Genomic DNA, 17,846 nt, shown 5'->3' on the forward strand with positions numbered 1-17,846 from the left:
GCTTGGTATTATTATATTAATCTATAGTTACACTTAGTGTTGCTTGGACGTTGATAGAACTAATTGATAATTCTGGAAACTTATTATTTTGACTGATTTTTATAAATTCCGTAATATTATTGCTTATTCATTGATAATATAATGCATTTATGAAATAAGTTTGCAATTCTAAGGGTAGATAACAAAATGGCGAATGTCATTTATGTTAGCGCCACTGGCACCATCCCACTAACTCGGGGTTAACCGGTTTAACCGTTAACCCATTGTCAAATTGTACTGGTAACCATGGTTTAACCGGTTAACCCCGGGTTAGTGAATGGTGCAAGTGGCCCAGTCGTATAAAATTATGTAATTTGCGTCTTATAATTTTTCATAATCTTATAGGTAAACATATGTCACAGGAGACAGCGATATTTTTGCACAACTAAAATTTCACTTAAATATTTTCGAATACAAATGTATGAAATTTTTGATCTAAGCCGTATTGGTTATAAGACTTATTTTAACTGTATATTGTAATTCACAATTTGATCAGTTTTTCTCCACGACAGACCAATTATAATATAAGTTCCTATTAATGCAGTTTAGTGTGGATAAATGGGTTGAAAATAGTAAGTACTCGTACCAATAGTGCATAATATTTACAATAAAAATAGCAACAGTGAATTTATTTTAGTAAATTCTTATACTCCTACGCACTATGGTGCCATTTTATTGTCTAGCTTTTATTTTTTGAACAAAGCATTTTTTTTCTGCGACATTTGTATTTCACTGTCAATCACTTAGGGCTGTGCATGTTAAATATCTAATTTAGATCATATTCTACAACTAAGTTCAATAACCACATAAATTGTAAAATAAATTTAAAATATTTAAAAATGACATTTGAACAACAATGCAATTATGTATTAAAAAAACAATGCAATTTTAAAACTATTAGACATATGAAATAAAACTATGAAAACGGATTATATCGCTTATATTGAATTTATAATACATCCCGACGTTTCGAACTCTTTACAGCGTTCGTGGTCAACGGGTGACTGAGGAAAAATTACAAAGTGCAAAAATACCCACATACTAAAATAATGAACAATCATAGACTACAAACTTTAAGGCTGGTTGTACATGCAAAATCGGTTCATAAGGCTAGTTATACACTATAATTATTTTTCAAGTAAAGATATATATATATACGCGATAAAAAAAAAAAAAAAAAAAAAAAAAAAAAAAAAAAAAAAAAAAAAAAAAAAAAAAAAAAAAAAAAACTGCCGGCTCCAACCCTACACCACGGACCCGAGAAGATTTAATTCCCTCCTAAATTGTAGGAGGGTATCCCAATATGGGACCGGCAACAAACTCGGCGGGACACATCTTTTCAAAACATCAGAATGTCCAGCATCATCCAACACTAAGGTCTCACAGTCTATGTCTCGCTTGCTCCTTTATCAGGTGGACTACAGGATCCCAAGCTGGTGGTAGAGAAAAGCCATCTTCCCTATTAAAGTTTGGATATTTCTTAATCTCAATGGCCTCGCGCAGCATTCTGGGTATGTAACGCTTCTCCTTGGCAAGAACCAGAGGCTTATCAAACTTGATTGAGTGATTGGCTAATATCCAAACTTTAATAGGGAAGATGGCTTTTCTCTACCACCAGCTTGGGATCCTGTAGTCCACCTGATAAAGGAGCAAGCGAGACATAGACTGTGAGACCTTAGTGTTGGATGATGCTGGACATTCTGATGTTTTGAAAAGATGTGTCCCGCCGAGTTTGTTGCCGGTCCCATATTGGGATACCCTCCTACAATTTAGGAGGGAATTAAATCTTCTCGGGTCCGTGGTGTAGGGTTGGAGCCGGCATAGTTTTTTTTTATCGCGTATATATATATATATCTTTACTTGAAAAATAATTATAGTGTATAACTAGCCTTATGAACCGATTTTGCATGTACAACCAGCCTTAAAGTTTGTAGTCTATGATTGTTCATTATTTTAGTATGTGGGTATTTTTGCACTTTGTAATTTTTCCTCAGTCACCCGTTGACCACGAACGCTGTAAAGAGTTCGAAACGTCGGGATGTATTATAAATTCAATATACGCGATATAATCCGTTTTCATAGTTTTATTTCATGAGTAACTATCGCGGTAACCGAAGACACTATTAGACATAGTTGTAGAATTGTGTACCCAATCGATACGTACCCAAGAACGAATAAATAATGTTTTTTGAGTCATACTGTGTAGTTTATACATTGCATTTTGCTATTATGTATGATTATATCTTAAGGTTAAGTAGTCTTTAAGGTTTATTTATTTAAAAAGTCAATATATGTGTTTTATTACATTTAATCGAAGTTTTATTTAAAGTACTGATAAAAAATAATCGGTTTGTGTTAGTGATATTCCGTGGAATTTTGTGATTGGAACAAAAAAAAAAAAACATTTTTATCCAAAGGTTTACAAATGAGAACCCTGCAAAGTGTGTCCTTGTTGTTGGTGTTGGTGTTGTTGTTGTTGTGTGTGTCTTCCCTTGGTAACATGAGTAAGATCAAGATCAGCATCAGAATCGGTATCAAAACCACCAGCGTCATGTCCAAGACGTGAAAATCCCGAATTTTGAGTTCCAATCTTCGAATTAGTGGCTCCGTTTGCGATTCCAGTATCAGAATGAGCTCCTAAGTTAGAATTCAGAGAATGTGTGTTAGAATTAGTTCTAACATTATTAATCGGAGTTGCAAGATTAGAATTCAGAGTTCCAGCATTAGAATTCGTTCCAAAACGAGAATTTAGAGTTCCGGCATTAGAATTTTGTGTTCCAGTATTAAAATTCGGTGTTTCCGCGAATTGACTAGGTCGCTGCGCGAACGTCTGAGGGTTTTTCCTCTGTTCTTCGAGTGCCTTCCAGTTGAGGTACCAGAAGGGCTGCTTGTCTATGGGAAACTTGCTGATTCTGTCGACCAAGTCGCGGTCACCGTTGGCTTCTACGGGCAATCTTTCTGTGGTGCTGTCGCCTTCACCGAATCTGTAAATATAATAGTGTAAAATTGTGTTATGCGTAGGTAGTAGATAAAACCAATACCTTTCCTGTAGATATAATAATTGACAGCTTTTGCGCACGTCACTTATATTTTTAACAAACTTTAGGAAACCAGAGCTTTAGGTCATGTTATGACGCAAAAAGGGGACAGTCCAACGAAATGATTATTAAAATGCATTTTCCTTATCATTGATTCAATATTCGCATAAAACATTTCCGTTACGACAATAACGACGATGTAGATGACAATATCTTCATAATTGAATAGGGGCCAGATTATCGACCATGAGAGACACCTACCTAATTTTAGGTCATGTTGTATGACGCATTTTCCTTAAGTGGTTTATTATTTCCTCAAAATTTGCGAAAATAATAAACCTTTCCATTTAAACAACGATATCTACATGATTGATAGGGGTCTTTATCGACTATGAGCCGGTATGAGCGGCACTCCTACCTAAATATCTACCTTCTTTTGTGCCAACTCGACTTGCGGGCAACAAATAAATTCTGCAATTTCCTGATGTTCTGTGCGGTTGACATTTTTATAATATGGAACCATACCCGTACTTATTTGCTTGAAGTCTCAAAGGGCAAGACTCGGACAGTTCTTTCTTGTGAACTAAGTTTGTTATACAGTAGGAAAATTAGTGATAATATAACTGAAAATAGTTTTTAGGATTTATTTTAATGTAATAATTTTACCCAATTTCTAAGTGTATCCAAAGGTGGTCAGATTATTGTTAGTTCAGAAATTTCGATTGGCCTCGTGTTTGCAAAGGAGCTTTGCTAAGCTAAAGACGTGAAAGTATTTAAATCATTGACAAGACGGGCCATAAAGCCCATATTCATAGGAATATATAAAAGCATTCTTAGTACCCATAAGGGTACTAAGAATGGTGCTAGTTCAGCTGTGTCACTCACTAATTCGAGCCAATCGTGCAGTCTAACGCAAGTAGTTGCGACCATTGCGACCAAACGCGCGCGTGATGCGAGCTCATCAACCAATCGCGTTGTGGCGTTTAGACTGCACGATTGGCTCGAATTCGTGTGCGTGACACCACTACTGGCTCCATTCTTATTGCCCGTGAGGCCCGTCTTTAGTTATACAATATCAATTATTTAAATATTACCTACCAATTTTAAAAGAGGTCGTCCGTAATGATAGGCTAGTTCAGACCTATTAGCACGAGATGCGTTCTCGCGCGCGACTCTATACCTACATCTAGCGCGACATCAAAAATATCATTGGCCTCGCGCGCGAGAACGCAACGCGCAGATGCGCAGCAGTAGCGAAGCAGTTGCTGCTGCAAACAACTGCTGCATTAGAATCCACATCGCGGCCACGACTTCGACAACGATGTAAAAGTAAACAAACATTACCGATTCCCTAGTGGATCAACTGTAGTAGTAGTCCTGTTGAGTAATTCAGGGTAGCCGATTGGTCTCTTGCCGGCGAATGAGCCCCGTTGACACTGCACGAGGGCCAGCATCGCGGCTACGATAACCACGTGAAAGGTCAACATTATCTGTAGACAAATATTTATAACATGAATAGGAACACAGATAACATTTAGATATAAGTAACCTATCTGTTTACAGAAATTTCATTTGGTCCATATGTATTTTTTACGGTTCCGTACCGAAAGGGTAAAAACCGACCAAGTGCGCGTCGGACTCGCGCCCCGAGGGTTCCGCACTTTTTAGTATTTGTTGTTATAGCGGCAACAGAAATACATCATCTGTGAAAATTTCAACTGTCTAAGCTATCACGGTTCATGAGATACAGCCTGGTGACAGACAGACGGACAGCGGAGTCTTAGTAATAGGGTCCCGTTTTTACCCTATGGGTTCGGAACCCTAAAAACGGGACCCTGTCACCAGGCTGTATCTCATGAACCGTGATAGCTAGACAGTTGAAATTTTCACAGATGATGTATTTCTGTTGCCGCTATAACAACAGAATAAAATAAATATTTAAGTGGGGCTCCCTCATAACAAACGTGATTTTTTTTGCCGTTTTTTTGTAATGGTACGGAACCCTGCGTGCTCTAGTCCGACTCCCACTTGGTCTCATAGTAAAAGTTGCTTAGTACAATCCCAAAACCTTCCTGGCAACGGGAATGCACTTATTTTTTGGCTATAATTATACAAATTCATAACCTGTTACTACAATCAGAATACGCCTCCTGGTGTCATTTTAATCTTTGCTACTCGCACCAAATTAATTTGAGAATAGTTTTAAATATTACGTTCCTAAATAATATCCAATACTTACAATGTATGAAATCAAGTTTAATTTTGGAGTTTTAAAACCTACCTATTTTTTGTAGAACTTTAGTACAGACCTGTAATAATATGAACGAAGGCCGCAAAAATATGTGACGCGCTCTTTAAACTACGAGTAAGATCGCGTCAGACATTTTTGCGGATTGTAGAGTAGGTGCGGTAGACCAACCGACCGTCTAATAATATCAATTAAACGTTAAATTTTGATCCACCATCGGAAGGAACTGAGACGAGCGAATTGAGGCATTAAGTTAGTCTTTATTTTAATTTTTTACTAAGTTCATATTCAGCCCATATTATAATAATTTTTTTCTTTTGTGAAAGTGAATTGAATTTAAAGTGCTCAAATTGTATCAATTTGGTCAAATAACGTTTTGTCTGTGAAAATAAAAACAATTGCTAGAGTTGCCTTAATCAGCGGTAGCTTGGCACGAATCCAGAACAATAGGAACTTAGATGTTTAATTTGGAGTCACTGTTTTTTATCAGGTGCTCTTTTTCTATGTAGGTACACTAAAATACTTAGTGTCGTTTAATGTGAACGTACATAAATGGAGGTAGGTCAAGAGATCGTTTAAACATTAAACTATTTCTTCTCTCCGTGGGGTCCCAGCGCGCACAAGTTGTTTGCAGAAATCGCGAAGCGTCTGGTTGACGTAACTGGTGACCGAAGAGCTGGCGGCTTCCTCGCACAACGTATCAGCATTGCGATACAGCGAGGAAATGCCGCCAGCATCCTTGGTACAATGCCTCAAGGGCCTATTTTAGATTTAAGCTAGTTATTAATTTCGTTTACGTAGTACCACTGTATATATCTTGTATGTAAATAAAGAGTTTTTGCTGCTATGTTACGTTGTTTAATAATATAAAATTAGCTTACAAAAACATAAACCCAAACAAAACGTCCAAGATACATCGACCTCAAAAGATAGCGATTGCGTATAAAACTTACTTGTTATTATTGAACACGTTGATTTTGCACTATATTTTAATTAGTGTAAATACAGATTAGATATAAACTGTTGGACACAACCACTGCGAAGATCGGCGATGCGAATACTGGTTTATTCAACCCGTTATAAAAACTTACCTACGTTTATATTGAGGAAAACGTTAAACGGATCTTAATCATGTTTAGTCATTTGAGCACTTGTTCTAATATATTTGTTGTACGCCATATATTTATTGAGATTAAGCTATGCTCACGAGATCTACAGCTCACAGAGCCACTATTTTAATTGTATTCAATGTAGTTTCTAGTTAAAAAAATCCTGTCCAAAGTAAGTTGCTGACTAAGCGAATGAAAACAAATTACATCTAAAGTGCCGCCAGCATATCTGGATTGGATTTACCATCGCAGTTTGTTGCAGTCAGTGGTTTCGCTTGTTATGAGATTTTAAAATGTATGTATGTTTTATTTATTTTATCAAAATATATAATTAGGTACCTACCTACTGTTGTTTTGAACGAAGAGGATGAAACGTTTCGCTGACGTGTCTTTTTTTAAATGTAAATATATAAATGTATCAAAATAAAAACAATTTATGTGGTGTGTGACTCCTCATCATCAAACTTCATCTGCAAACGTGGCGAGTGAGATTAGTAGTAGTATCTGCACGGTAGCCCAAAAAATCGTGAACAAATTATTTTTAATGTGCATTATTGTTCATAATTTTCACAAATATTTTAAAATAGAATTAGAGAATAAATAATAATATGTTTTGTTTCAGTTACATGATTGTAGTATTATTTAACTTAACTTTTATTTATCTAAATCCATTCAAAGCCCAATTATATTATATTATTTCTACTACCTGAAGGTTGTCTGGAAGAGATCGCTTTTAAGCGATAAGACCGCCTGTTGCTGCTTAGTTTTTTATGTTAATTTGCTGTATTTAATCATGTTTCATTGTGCACAATAAAGAATATTATTATTATTATTATTATTATTATTATATACTTGACTCAAAACTTGGCTAAAAACAGGTGTTTTACTCTTTAAATGAGTTCCTCCAAATATAATAATATTAAATAGAAATTATAGTTTTAAGTAAACAATGTAATAGATTAAGACGTATAGCTTTAAGATAACATTTGCATGCTTAACCAGCAAAATATGTCACTGTATGGGAAAACCTTTCCAATATCACTTTGTTGTACCATATTTTATACAAATAAAATAAAAAAAAATATTGTCGTTTTGTTAAAGACGTGTAAGTTGTAGTAGTAGTGTGTTTTGGGTCAACCTGTATTATTCTAACTTTACAAGAAAATATTTGTCCATCGGCATGTAAAGCTTTTTATTAAATTAGTAATTACTTCTCATCAACGTTTATCTATAGTTTGATAAACGGCAACATAAATTCACCAAAACTTCTTATTTAAATACTTACTAATTAAACATAATTTTGAAATTTTGTTTCTGCAGTAAATAGTTGGTTCTAGTTTAGTAGTTATTTGCCATATTCAAAATAACAGCTATCCTATTTACTAGTTTCGACTTCATATAGTAGTAGAAGTAAAAAACCATTTATATACTCTTGTGGTACCTACCACAAGAGTATATAAATGATTTTTACATATACCTATGTGTACTCTTAGTATAGAAGTTAGGTTGTACCTGTATACAGCGTGTATGCCAGATTTACAAGAAAGAAAACGAAGTAACGGTAATATGGCTATAGCATGAATCTTCTCAAATGATTTTTACTTCTAAGACCCTAATCTGTAAAAATCATTTGAGAAAATTCATACTATACCATCCATAATACCGTTTCTCATTTTCTCGAGTTCAAAAATGCCACTTCTGACTATAGTAGGTACGTTGTGAACCTTGAACTTTCAATGAAGACAAACGGTAGTAGTCGGTAGCGCTATTAGGCTAAGTTATTGTTTCAACTTTAAAACTGTTCCGGCAGACTATGGCAGCTTAAGATCGAATTTTACGGTAAAAATATTGAAGGGGAATTAAATTGCTGACACGTATTGAAATGAACGGTGATGTATGGTGCTGTTTAAAGCTGAGACAGAGAACGGTGAATAATACAGACTCAGAGTAGGTAAGTTAAGTCCGTAATTTTGTCTATCTAACTAGAGTTTTCCACTCACCTACTTGAAAGTTAGGTGGTAAAGATCCCTTATAGGAATTAGTTCGCCTTTGTACCTGAGTTGGCTGTTTAAGTTTACACGGGCTTCATATTTTTACCTATGTAACTTTACTTTTGAGTGGCATTAACGTGAGGCACTTCATTCGGTTCTTGTCTGTTTGTCTGATTTAATATCTTGTCTTTTTATTAATTATATAACAATTCAAGTCTTGGAGACCCTTTACATCTCTGGATAATTTGATGATCTTTTTTATTATTACATACATTTTATCTCTGACACCTAGAGACTTTTACATCTCTAAACAATTTTAGTACTTCAGCTGTTTGTATATTTTTTATTAGTTTTTTTTGTGCAATTTGACATTTATATTTATGTAATTGTCTTTTGTAATTTTGGGTTAATTTTATTGTTTGTAAAAATTGACATGTAAAAGTGCCCCTGTGGCCTATTTGCTGAATAAATGTTTGATGATGTTTGATGTTTGATGTTGGGTATAATAAAGTCATTACTACAATTTCTAGGTATATACTCTTTGTTCTAAGTGACACCATATATATAAAATGATGGTAAGATAGGTATACTTCTCATGGCATCACATAAGATAAATCTTAGTTCCTAATATTTTTATTTGGGTTTCGAGGAGTAGTATGTTTGGAGGATTTTTTATGACAAAGTTGGAAAGTTGGAAATCGCTTAACTATGTCCTATAAATCCTATTTTCATGAAATTATGTCCGGTTATATGACACATTGGCTGGTTTTCGTGGCCGTCCCCACGTCTTTTCCTGCGAGGACGTTTGGTGCGTGCGTGGCGTGTATGTTGCTTTAGTTTTGATTATCAGTGACATAATTGGTACAAGGTTAATAAAACTCATCTCTCACAAAGGAATTTGAGATTAATTTGGAAACAGTAACAAAAATAAGAAGTTATACTACTATTTTTGTCACTTCCCTTCGATGTCATTATTATGCGGATTCTACTGTACTTAGGAGGTATCGATCTAATATTTGTTTTTATTTATGAAAGCAACACATATAATATGAGATTCTTATCTGGCATGTAAAACAAACTTTAATATTTCAATTTAACTCATATAAAACCGTACTTCATTACTACGCGGAGTAAAATTACCTTGTATCTAAGTCAATATTTTGACGTGGAAATTGTAATTCTGAGTACACTTACCTACTACGCCGAAACACCGTTTCGTATAATTACAGAGTGGAATGACTGGATCAAGTCGTCTTTAATCGTAGGTACCACGTAGGTACATTACGTTAGAATTTGAGTAGGTACGAGTATAGGTATACTTACGGCCTGATTCAAACTTCAATATACGTCAAAAATAAGCTCGATACGATATGGATTGGATAAATCAAGCCTGATTCGAACTTCAATATACGTCAAAAATTTGCTCTAGATACGATATGGATCGGATAACATAGTCAAAAGTGACGTTTCTTCAAACAAAAAACGTCACTTTTGGCACTGACATATCCGATCCATATCGTATCAAGAACTACTTTTTGACGTGTATTAATGTTCGAATCAGGCCGTTAATCGTAAATTATACCTACGCATGTCACCTTACGCAGCGTAGGTACTACGTAGGCGAACAACACACAAACGCGAAGCGAAGCGATGTGGCGCGGGGTAAATCCTTTGATACCTATAGAAGTGTCCTCTACGTCGTGGGCGATCTCGTTTCGAACGCGAACGCCGTGGGCCCGCCGTGCCGCGCCGCTTCTTCGCTTCGCGTTCGCTAGTTGTTCGCTTACGTAACGCTGGCCATACACTCTAGGGTAAGCCTGCGCAGTTTTATCAACTGGTATTGGACTGTGCAGTTTCCTATACAGCTTTACCTATGCAGTTGAACTGTACAGGCAAAACTGCGCAGGCATACCCTAGTGTGTATGGCCAGCTTAGACGCTGCGTTAGGAGTTCTACGTTTATTACCAGTATGTACCTACCTACGGATGTGATGGTGGTATGTATTCGTCTACGTGACAGCGTGATAAAGTCAGGGCCCGTCTCTCGATTTCTATCTAGACCATCAAGGATGTTTACTTTTATAAGAAGTAAGTACTCGTCGGCAGTGACCAACGATTTATATTTTCATCTCTCTTGTTCACATTTAAAAAAAATGCTATATTTAAATCTAATAATGTTTTGTGTTTAGAAATGTTATGAAATATGTAATTCATTTATTTAACGAACATATGTACATATATTTTTTGTTAATGTAAAATGTGACCTGTAAAATTTGCTTTTACCAATACAGTTCATGGGATTTATATCTAATTTACTAGTAGAAGCATTCCTTAGGCTAGGTTCACACGGTAGTCACGGCGTTATCGTTAATAACATAATATGGGCTTCTGTCGTACTCCGAACCGCAAGAGATTGTGGCAGAAGAGCCTTTAAGTTCCAAAGTACTGAGGAACGGGGGTCCTAGTACTTTCGGAGTGGAGCAGGGTGACGATGTTGGAGTTCGTAGAACGTCAAGGGAGCAAATTTGTAAAAAAAAAAACATTATAATTGGTATGATGTTCAGGTTGATGATATGTAATAATAATTACCCTTTAAAGACCTAGTTCTGAATAGGACTTTGAGTAGGTACGGCAGTGCACTTAACATAAAAATAAGCAATGGAACTGCCGTGCCGTCTTTTTCTCGAAACCATTCAGGAAATTACTTTCAAGTTCAAGTAATTTCGTTATGAATAAAGCTAGAAGCCTGACTTTGACCGTTCAAACATTGCACAACATCAGATTAAATTAGGTACCAATATAGACTTATGTAATAAAATTCTACAAACGCTAAAAATTCTGCCATCCAGTAAACTACTTTCCATTTCCGTTTCAACGCGAAGGAGTTCAATTTTATTTAATTTTGAACCAATAGCGGATCGGGCAGGAAATGCGTCATTGCTTGCGTTTCTAGGCTTCCTAGGATTTACAGGAAATAAGCACGGAATGAAGGCGTTAAAATTACTTCAAGCAACGAGGGAGGATTCTCCGTATCATGGTCAGATGTTTGCTTACCTATTTACTAGAATTGTTATTGTGCAGAAAACTTCCTATGTTATTCATTACGAGTATTTTCTTAGAATACGATGATCGCTATTAATATACACACAAAGGTATATAATGGGTAGGTAGTTATTTTATCCCCTTGGCCCATCACCCAATGGTTGCGTAAATTTCGTATGCAATATGAAGGGAAGGGATGCAACACGAATATTTGGCCATTTAAAATGATTTAAATGTGTATTTAATAAGCCATTAGGTTGAGTTAGCGTATGTGTTTTCCAGAAACAATACTTACCTAATTAATTTAGCGCATGCCGTATTTAGATGCACAGGTATCATTTAGTTCTTTATAAATAGAGTTTAAATGCAGTGCCGTAAAATGGGGTGAGTAGGGTTCGCGGGGAGAGTAGGGTTATGAATGGGGAGAGAAGGTATGAAAGGGGGGTGAGATGCGATTTTAAGGCTACTGCTACAAAAATAATGTATTCCAGTTTAAAATGGAGTTAAAGTTATACTCATAATAATAAAAAACGATCCAAAAATCTTCCAAAATCACTTTTGTATGAAAACCCATCTCACCCCAATTACGAGGGACTACGGGGTGAGGTGGGTTTTCCTGTTTATCGTCAAAGTTATGAAATGGAACTACCCAAAATAAAATAAAAACTAAAATACAAACGTCCGGAACACTTATTATATACACCATTCAGTTTGCATATGTAAAAATAAAATGTTATCGAGATTTGAATGTCAGTTTTCTTCCTTCTCGCCCCATTTTACGGTGCCGTAAAATTTGCCATGGCCTTATCGTCCGGTCGGGTTGACGTTCGAAACAATAATTTGTGTAAATAATGGAGCTGAAACACGAAGCTACCCCAGTAAAATTAGAAAATATATGTATATATGCTTTATTTATAACTTAAGCGTCGTGTCACTTTCGACTTCAACATGCCGTCGCGTAGAATTTGAAAATAAAAAAGGCACCTAACTTTTTGGACGCTAAAAACGCTTTAAATCGTCGTTAGTTGTCATGGCCAGTGCCAAGAACGCTTGTAAGTGTTATAGCGTACATGGTCTCATAGGTTAATAAGGTTTGCATTGATATTACGTAACATTTAATTTAATTATATAATTAACAAAACCTACATAGGCCTCCCAATAGACACATACGGTCATACACTTGTTACTATACAATACAAACAACATACAGGCCAGGAACTAAGAACTTGCCGGCCGAGTGTGACGTATTAGTATTTGGTATATAGGGAAGAGTGAAACGAGGCCATTTTATGAACACAAGTCCAGCAAATCATATCCCGGCCGAGGTATGTAGGTAATTAGGTATAGAGCTTTGCTCAAAAAATGCGTGGAAATACAAGCAAACGTGGATCGGACCGCGCGATCTCGCCAACTATTACATAAACCCTAGAGGTTTACAATAATAGTGGCATGCTAGCAAAATTTTGTAATAATATTTAAAGTGAATAGATAAATTAACAAAAAAACCAAAACCTCATTATAACCAAAGGGTAGGTAGGTGCGACGCGTGACATGAGGTCGAGGTAATTTTGCCTGCCTAGGCCAGCAATATTACGTGGAAGATATTTCCGCGCATGTTTGAGAAAACAAAGATTATCTACTCAGCCTCGCAAAAGACACCGTTGATGCACTAACACATGCATTTTCGACTGAAATTCATTTACCTTAGGTACCTCCATCGCTCGTTGCACCTTCACTGTCGCGAAAAATCCGCTACAAAGGCTTTGAATAGCAGACGTGATTGCTGTGCCCGGTAGCAAAAAGTGACGTAAAATGTTGCGGAGTATGACATCAAGTTTCGCTTTTTTTTCGTTGCTATTGCTCATAGATTTACTTCCCTAAGGTTTCGTATTGTGAATCACTAACATTCCGCCACTTACATTATAGATTTTCAGTATTTTTCAGGTCAAAATATGGATATGTTGCGAATATCTCTGAAAACATTCATTTCATATAAAAACTTTCTTATAAACCCTTTAAATCCCGGCTCGTACCAATGAGTTTTTCGGAATTTATGTACGAAATATGATATTATTATCGATATTTATCAGTCGCTTCGCTTTTCGGTGAAGGAAAACATCGTGAGGAAACCTGACTAATCCCAATAATACCTAGTTTACCCCGTGGGTTGGATGGTCAGATGGCAGTTCCTTTTGTAAAAACTAGTGCCTAAAAAATCCTAGTGCCTACGCCAAGTCATGGGATTAGTTGCCAAGCGGACCCGGATAAATTTTACTATACTATACCTACTCCATCCATAAAGTAAGTGATCTGTCATGCTACACAAAAGCTTTTGGTGCAAAAAGCAATGCTCCCATACTCCCACTTTGGGCTAAATGACAAAGGGACTTTTATTGTCAACGAGAGCCATGCCATACACCCGACGTCATAGATTTAAAAATATCGCATCTGCTTGACGGAATTTGTAAACTTACTGAAGGAATTTGTATTATATAGTACTTATGTTATTTTATACTACGTTTCTATTACAAATCTAGAAGAACAAACTGCCTCTTTGTAGGTTACATGAAATATATTATGACTGATATCAGGGAAGAGGATAATAGTTATTTATTTTACAAGGGGGAAAACTTGTTTAACCTCTCGTGCTATATTGATACCCGAGCAAGCGAAAGATTCCACAAAATTAAACCACGAGCGAGTGGTTCGAAAAATGGAAGCTGGAGCGTTGCGAGGGTTTCAAGGCACGAGGGTTAAACAAATTATGACACCGAGTGAGACACAAAATTTTTCACCCCACAAGGAAAATACTAACTGTAAAATATTAAACAAAATCAAAGCAAATCGATTCAAAATTAATGTTATTAAATATTTATCAATCAAAATCATCATTTAAAATTTAAAAGTCAATTCTAAATTCTAAAACAACTCACAATTTGCATTTGATTACTTTGCCTCACATGTGAATAAAATGCAACTTTATTATTAGTTTTTGAACAATCAAGAGGGCCTTTGCCAGCTGGTGTGGTGAAAACTATAATTAAACTCTTACAATAATATATCAAGGAAATATCTAAAGTAAATATGTTGAATAGAGGTACCTATCTCGGTTGCGCCGACTATTTCAGAGCCAGAGCATGATCATGTATGTCCGATCTCATGCACATTTTTTCAACCATCATATTCCATTAAAACTGTTTTATATATAAAAAAATAAACATGTTTTATAATACTTTGCAATTCAGTCTCAATACTTCGTGTTTGAGAGCTGCCCATAGAATCGGAAACAGTTAATTTTTTCGGCTTCTTTCATAGGAAAGGCACATTATTCATATGCAAGAAAAACTTTGTTACCGAAGAAAATAAACTTCCATGGAAATCGGTCCAACGGTGTCAAGGTCCAATAACAAGTAATTCTAGAATACTAGCGTAATATATTGTTTCGTGTCAACTTGCTGCTGTATAAATATCAAGATAAAATGGAGCTTTCCAGGTACCGTGACGAAACTGAAGGCCGCCTGACCAATCGACCTTGAGTTTTTAGTTATTCATATTGCTATTAGCAATCGCAGAAGTCTTACCAGTATATTAACAGCACCAATCATGAAACATTTAAGATAAAGTTTGGAGTATTTTTTGTTTTTCACCGACACCTGCAAAATTTCAACCGCTTTATGCGTTAAAAGTTGAATGTCCTATTCGTCCTTTATGTTTTTCATGTATTTAATTATAGATAAATACTTACTGCAATTGGTTTCAATATTATTTACAAATTAAAACTGCGTTTTTGCTGCAGTCATGGGATGTATGGCGCCATTAAATTTAAAACTAACAAAAATTAATGAAAAATGAAACAAGTATTTCTATGGCTCTTGTTTATGGCACAATGTTGCCTTATTTTACAGGATTTGTCTATACCATCCCATTACTGCTGCCAGTCCCATTATAGCGTATGATTACTATAATGCGAAATAAAATAAAATGGAACTAAAAAAATCCATACTAAATTGTTGCCATTAAGCATTTTACGTCAAAAATGTGACAATTACGTAGAAAGTGGCGCCCTCAATAATTTTCTACAATTTCTTGTCGGACTATAATATATCATGCCTGACCCTGAGAACGGTAGTTACTATACTTAACCGAAGATCTCATTTACAACGGTCGACCTGCAGTAAGACCTCTGTGAGCAATGAGAATTAGTACCTTAGTCTCAAGGACAAACACTTTGAACTACATCATGCCTAACCCTGAGAACTGTAGTTACTGTGCTTAGTCGAAGTCCTTATTTACACCGGTCTTCCTGCAGTAAGACCTCTGTGAGCAATGAGAATAAGTACCTTAGTCTCAAGGACAAACGCTTTGAACTTTGTAAATGCAAATAAGGTTTTTAAGGAGACTGTAAATCATTGTCTGAGTCCTATCTATGGTTGTCTGAGTACCCACAGCACAAGCCTTCTTGAGCTTACCGTGAGGCTTAGTCAATTTGTGTAAACATGTCGCATCATATTTATTTATTTATTTTTATTTATTTATTTGAAGTGAACATTTTGGAGACAGAAATAAATAAAGAATTCACTGTGGCCTTCAAATGCAAAGGTAAAAACATAATGAAGTTTGTGTAACGGTTACGGTTTATGCAAATTCTCCGTCTAAAAATTACTAGCCAATTAACATTTTATTCTCCATCTAAAATCAGTAGCCAATTAACATATTATTCTCCATCTGAAAATTAGTAGCCAATTAACATATGTATTATTATGAGAATATATATATTTATAGGCTGAATGAATACTAAATAAAACGAATATAAATTATTATCAGTATAATTAATTATTTCTAGAAATTGCTTAGACGTAAATAGGTTCTGCATTTCACAACATGTCGTAGCAATAATATTTATTAGTAAATAAACTAAACATTTTATAATTAATAGACTTTATAAAAATAACGCGTTGATTTATATGAGAAATAGTCTAAATTACTACTGCTACGATACTAATACTGTTATAATGTGAACCGTTAGCAAGCTTTGGAAAAGCCCCCTGGTAAATATTGAAGTGGATCCCGAATCATCTATTGGCTCCTTACAACACTTTGTACCGATCTCCACAACTTTCGGGTAAAAATCAGTCCAAAATTCAAAAGCTTTATAGTTAATCGTTTCTGGGGTACTCATCGTGAAATTATTCCGGTCTATTATCAAATACCCTGGCTTTTCCATTTCAAAAGCTTCCCATTCAATTCTCACACTTGAGTTTGTCGGGTGCGAGTACCAAGCAAAATTGGACCACATTTTCATAATTATCTCAGAAATACTCTTATCTCTTTTATCCCATTTATTCAAATCCTTAGGCTGAGCTAAGTGTGGTAAACCGAAAGTAAAAATTAAATCGAAGTTGTGTGGCACTGAAATCCAGTCCGGGATACCTTCGTTGGCCATATCAGAGAAGGGTTTTAGATCGAACCGGTAGAGATAGACGGCTGCATGTTGGCTCAGATGTTTGGCCAACTGATAAGTAGTAGCTCCATGTACTTTATCGGTATAAAAGTCCAAGAACAGCTTTCTCAGTATTGTTTCATTCGAAGTCGGTGGGATGGGCTTGTAAAAGAAAGAAACAGCATCTTGAATATGATGCTGATTAGTGAAACATGAGGTATTGTCTACTGTTATATCAGCTAGGATTATCTCTTCTCTCATGGCATCGAACTCTTTTTGACTTATTCCAGTATCGTCACTATCCTTAGCAAGCAGAAGTGCATCTTCCATATTAGTGTAACCGGTCAATACTGGTACTGGACTAAAGATTTCGTCTTTAAACAATTTGCTTGGCAGGTCAGGCAGAAATGGTGCTGTGACATTGCTAAATCCTAAATCTACAATTGGTTTCCATTCCGTCAAATATTCTCCCTCTTGTAAGAGCGCTTGAAAAGGCACTCTTCGTAGGCAACCTAGTAGTTGGTAGGATGGTTTTCGGAAACAACTGAAGGCTGTAGCAACTTTATCGACGGTTATAAGTTCTCTTCGAGGTGTGTTTACTGTGTCGGGTGACAAGACATTTCCACTCATAGCTATGGCTTTTTGGAACAGTCCCGATGAGTAAGATGAAATCAAGTGCAGTCCAACGCTTACGGCTCCAGCGTCGTGTCCGAAAATGCAAACATTTTCCGGGTCGCCGCCGAATGCTGCTATGTTGTTTTTTACCCAGGTCAGAGCAGCGACTTGGTCTAATATGCCGTAGTTTCCAGTGGCCTCTTGGTCTAATGTCGAAAAAAATCCGAAAATGTTCAATCGATAGGCTACTGAGATAAATATCACCTGAAATGAAGGAATTGCGTTTACATAAATAGTTTGTGTGAGCTTGTTTGTAATATCAAAA

General features: G+C 35.9%; 1 protein-coding gene and 1 long non-coding RNA gene across 2 annotated transcripts in view; one reads left to right on the forward strand and one right to left on the reverse strand.

The window, feature by feature from the left end:
* Positions 1–2,331: 2,331 nt before the first annotated feature.
* Positions 2,332–17,846, reverse strand: part of LOC134746848 (fatty acyl-CoA hydrolase precursor, medium chain) — a 30,257-nt gene continuing 14,742 nt past the window's right edge. The window contains exons 3-5 of the mRNA XM_063681415.1: positions 16,472–17,785; positions 4,422–4,513; positions 2,332–3,023 (exon numbers count right to left, since the gene is read on the reverse strand). Of these exons, the coding sequence (XP_063537485.1) occupies positions 2,459–3,023; positions 4,422–4,513; positions 16,472–17,785 (1,971 nt within the window). The 3' untranslated portion in view covers positions 2,332–2,458. The remainder of the gene's footprint in view (positions 3,024–4,421; positions 4,514–16,471; positions 17,786–17,846) is intronic.
* Positions 14,388–17,846, forward strand: part of LOC134746858 (uncharacterized) — a 353,422-nt gene continuing 349,963 nt past the window's right edge. The window contains exon 1 of the long non-coding RNA XR_010128271.1: positions 14,388–14,488. This is a non-coding gene — a long non-coding RNA (uncharacterized LOC134746858). The remainder of the gene's footprint in view (positions 14,489–17,846) is intronic.

The sequence above is a fragment of the Cydia strobilella genome, chromosome 13 (genome assembly GCF_947568885.1).
Source record: "Cydia strobilella chromosome 13, ilCydStro3.1, whole genome shotgun sequence".
Taxonomy (NCBI): domain Eukaryota; kingdom Metazoa; phylum Arthropoda; class Insecta; order Lepidoptera; family Tortricidae; genus Cydia; species Cydia strobilella.